The sequence below is a fragment of the Arachis duranensis genome, chromosome 10 (assembly GCF_000817695.3).
Source record: "Arachis duranensis cultivar V14167 chromosome 10, aradu.V14167.gnm2.J7QH, whole genome shotgun sequence".
Lineage (NCBI taxonomy): Eukaryota > Viridiplantae > Streptophyta > Magnoliopsida > Fabales > Fabaceae > Arachis > Arachis duranensis.
This window is the reverse complement of record NC_029781.3, coordinates 8,719,290-8,723,958: the sequence shown is the minus strand read 5'-3', so window position 1 is coordinate 8,723,958 and position 4,669 is coordinate 8,719,290. Positions and strand designations below refer to the sequence as shown.

Here is a 4,669-nt window from a genome sequence, read left to right as displayed (position 1 = left end):
AGAGAGAGAAGGGGGAGAAAGAAAGAGGGAGAGGAGGAGAGAGAGAAGGTGGGAGAGAGAGAGAAAGGGAGAGAATGAAGAAAGGGAAAAGAGAGAGAGAGAGAGAGAGAGAGAGAAAGAGAGAAAGGGGAGAGAGAGAGTGAAGGGAGAAAGAGTATGTAAAAACTAATTTTGGAGTTTAAATAAAACTAGTTTTAATTTGGTTTAAAACTAAACTGAACCATAAAAGCTAGTTTTTAATAAACTGGTTTTTCATAAAAACTATGGTTTCAGTTCAGTTTTTTATTTTAAAAAATTGGTTTATTTAAAACAGTTTTAGTTCAGTTTCAATTCAGTTCAGTGAAACCAGTTTTTTCGCACACCCCTAGCTGTTAGAACCCAAATTTTTTTATTCTATATGTCAACACGCATATGAACAAATTGGGGAGTAGAGTTCAAGATGACAATTTTCAAATCTGGTCTTTTCCAAAGGATCCATATGCCTCCACTAAAACCTCTAGCTTCCTCTACATGTAAAAAATTAAAGCCAAAACTCTTTATTGCCTTCCTCGCTTGTTCTCCACTACATCGTGTTTCAACCAAGATTACCATATCTGGGATCTTTTGCTTCACTAATTCTCTTAAGGCACGACTAAACTGGCCGTTCCTCTGCAATTCTAGGCTATAATCTTCATCATAGTTAAAACACTGAAAGCAAACTCCATCCCTGGGTATTTCACGATCTCAGCAACCATCATCCCTAGAAGGGATAATAGAGTCAATCATTTCCTCTGTTTGTACTGTATTCATCTTACAATTCGTCTCTCCACTACCATTGAAGAATTATTTTCTTCATTATCTCTTAGCATTTCCCTTTCTTTACAATCAAGTGCAGCTTCCATCAGAATCTCTGTGCCCACTAACTGAAATCAGGTGGCTTTAGCTCTTGTTCCTCCCTGATATCCTCTACCTGGGCAGACTCCTCCACAAAAAAGTCCTCCATGGTTGTGTCCTGAGAGGTAACTTGGGGATCATACCAATTCTCTCTGTGATGATGTGGAAGAGGGGTAGAAGTTGGAGTGCGGGTTCTTTCAGTTGATAGCTGACAAGAAGGGTCGTTATTGGGATGTATTGGATTAGGGTTTGCAGGGCTTGCTGTTCTGATTGGGCTAGTGTTAGCATTTTTGGGCTGTGGGAGAACTTCACACATAGGTGCATACTTGGTTGTTGTCTTGTTATGAGATTCCTTAGGTGTCTTAGATAGAGAACTTGGTTAGTTTAGATGGTATTCCTTTTTTGAGCTGTAGTAGCTCTATCAAGATTAATTTGGGTTTGGGTCAGGCTAGTTTTTAGGTTATGATCTTGGTGAGGTCCAATGAGAGGGTTCTTATATGTCGAAGGATGGGGCCTATTACCTTTCTGATTCTGAGAATTCTTTGGAATAATCTCATTTCCTTTAACATTAGAGGTTCTAATAGAATTATCATTGAGTGTCATTTTCTACCTGATTTAGTACGAAAAACCTTGTACCTGCCATTGTTGCTTCTGCTTCTTTTGCATTTGTCGCACCACTCCCACTACTCGTACTAGCACCAATTCTTCCCACTTTCTTGCCACGCGAAGGGCTTTAGATTTGCATCCACGATCCATAGGTACTATTATCCTCTGTGGAGAATTTTTTACCTTTGTCCTTTTCAGAATTTCCATGACTGCCCTCACCGTTATTGTGACCATGCAGAGTCTCTTCAGTTCTTCCTTCTGACATTGCTGGAATTATTGCAGATGTTTGTATTTTCATCTGACTCTTCGAATAGTTAGATTTTTCGTGCCCGACCATCCCACAAGTAAAGCAAATGCAATGGAGCCCCTCATATTGAGCTAAATATCTTTTTCCATTAATCGAATATTGTGATACCAGTGGTTCTGTCAGGTTTAGTTCGACGCACAAACGAGCAAACTTTTCTCTGCACTTTTCAGCCATTTTAGGGTCTACACGTAACGTCCTTCCAATAATGTTACCTATTTTTCTAAGCATAGTCTCCTCATAATATTCAATATCCAACCCTGGTAACCTTACCCACGCTGCAATTCTGTCAATCGTTACTGCCTTTGGGTTAAAGTCCAGTTGCCATGGCCGGATGGTAAGATAATTATCAAAAATCCTCCAGGGGCCCCCTGTCAAGGCAAAGTCCAGATCCTTTGAGGAAAAGAACTTCACTATAAAGAAGTCATTACCCAAATCAATCACCTCTATGCTTCCCATTCTACTCCACATAATCTCCAACCTTCTCGTTAGAGCCGCAAGGGAGATTCGGCGACCAAGAAGCTTCACGATCAAGCATTCCCACCAGGGGTTCCTTAGTGACTTCATAGCAGCATCATTGAGCACAATATTATAGACCCCATCCACCTTTTCAATTCTGATGTTTGGCTCTTGGGTTTCATCTTTATCTTTATGTTGATTCGCTACCTCTCCTTCTTATTGCATGTTGTGCTCATCTTCACGTTCTTTCCCTGATTCTGAGAAAGAGTCATCCTCTTCTATATCAGTAGGTCTTCTTTCTCCTTTCACCATGTCACAAAAAGAGCGTACAGAAGTTACGTATTTATCCATATTCTCACACTTCTCTCATTTATTCTTCCTCCCTTGGAATCGGTGATTCCTTTCCTAAAAACTCTACTTTCCCGCCTTCTACTCTGATTTTTCTCATTGGCTTAGATGAGCTAGGCTCATGGGCTTGGGAATGGCCTCCCCGAGAGTAACTACCTCTCATCAGAGATGTCACCGTTGTGTCTCGTGGAATCAGGATCAGCTCTCTCATAATAATATAAATTCTAATGAGATGCTGTCAACTCAAATTCTCCAGAGATCTGAAATATTTGTCAGAGAAAAATTCGATTTTAGAAGGATAATTAATTACAAGTAATTTTAAAAGATGCATTTTCTAAGGGTTTTTTCTATCTCAAACTAAAAAGATTTATCAAAATAGATTATAGTCTATATGAATTCTTTTATGGAGACAGAAACTATACCAACACGATAAAAATATTATTAATTCTTTTGCGTAAGTCTTGCAGATAAAAATATTTTCAAAAGATATAACAAACTATAATTTTACTAAAGTAATATGGAGGAATTTGATGCTACCACAAGTTGAATTATTTATTTAGTTTGTTGTAATTGGCAAGGTTAACACAAAATAGAGATTGAGTAAATTAGAAATTATCTAATAAAGTGATAATATTTGTGTATTTTGTAAGAAAAATATTAAAAATATTCGACACTTATTTTTGTATTGTGAATTTCCTTGATACGTCTAGTATATTTGGATGGTTGATTTTAGACCATCCTAGATATAATAAAACAATACTTTGAAAGTTGAACAATAATATCTAATAAGAAAGACGATAGAAGAGCCTAAGAAATGGGTAATTATTGGATTTTCCTATATTAATACTTAATTGAAAAGAAATGAACAAATCTTCTAAAATAAAGCACTAAATTTAGCAAAAATTATTCATAGATCATTCAAGACTACAAGGAAAAGAATGATGTGGATCCCTCTAGTTATTAATGACAATGCTAAATAATTACAATTTAAATTTTTTTATATTTGTATCTTTCTTTGTTGCTTTTTGCTCTATTTAGTTATGTTGAGTTCTCTTTTTTTTTTTTCTAATATATATATACTTCTATACTATATATAATTTATACTTTATATTATGGAAATATGAAAGAATTTATGCCTAATTTTTTTTCCTAAAATACCCTATATTATACATATTTATAAAAAAAGTTTCTATAATTTGAATCCAAAATGTTTTAGTTAAATATAAACCACTTACCTTCTCGTCTAATTCAATTTTACTACCTTCTCGTCTAATTCAATTTTACTATTTTTGTATATATTTAATAAATAAAAGAGTAAATGAACATACTTGAATGGCTATTAATAGTTAATACACTATCATTTAAAATGACTGATTTGATAGAGTAATCTAGCCATCTCCTTTTCGGTGTGAAACTGAATAATCTAATCATTTCTGAAACTATCAACCGAGATTAGATACAAGTTAAAGAATTGAAATTTACTAAGTATTTTCAGCTTTATAAAATTATAATATAGGTCTAATATTATTATAGCCATAAAATATTGGAAAAGAAAACTTCAGTCAATTTAAGCGACAAACGTGACCTAACGAATTTTATATTTCTGCACAACAAATTCAACGTTTTGTCCACAAATTAAATTAAAACAGAACCTTTAGAAATTTAGGGCGAAAAGGCCAAACTACATATAACTGGTTCGTTTAAAAAATATATAAAATAAATTATGCACATTCATATTTCATATTTGACAATGATTCCTGTTAGGAATAATTCCATACATAATGAATTACTTTTTAATATCATCTTACTTATCGCAGCAAATATAGTAGGGAACTTTGTATAACAAAACGAAAAATAGCAACGTTGTAACAATACAATGCACTTCCAAAACATGGAACAATAATTCCTTGACACATTATTACTGTTAATAAACCCGAGAAGGTTCCCTTCGAAACATCAAAGACAAGTAGACACCAGCGAAAATGATTTCAAAAAAATATACATGAAAGAAAATTCTTAGTTGATTAAGAAGAAAGATGTCCAAATCTATTTGATGTAATAATCATTAGCAAAAATAAC

At 34.2% G+C, this 4,669-nt stretch overlaps 1 protein-coding gene across 1 annotated transcript; it reads right to left on the bottom strand.

Annotated features, from left to right (window-relative positions):
* Positions 1-1,606: 1,606 nt before the first annotated feature.
* Positions 1,607-2,350, bottom strand: LOC107468934 (uncharacterized). Its single transcript, XM_016088316.1, has one exon. The coding sequence runs from the start codon at positions 2,348-2,350 to the stop codon at positions 1,607-1,609; it is 744 nt and encodes a 247-aa protein (XP_015943802.1).
* Positions 2,351-4,669: the final 2,319 nt, after the last annotated feature.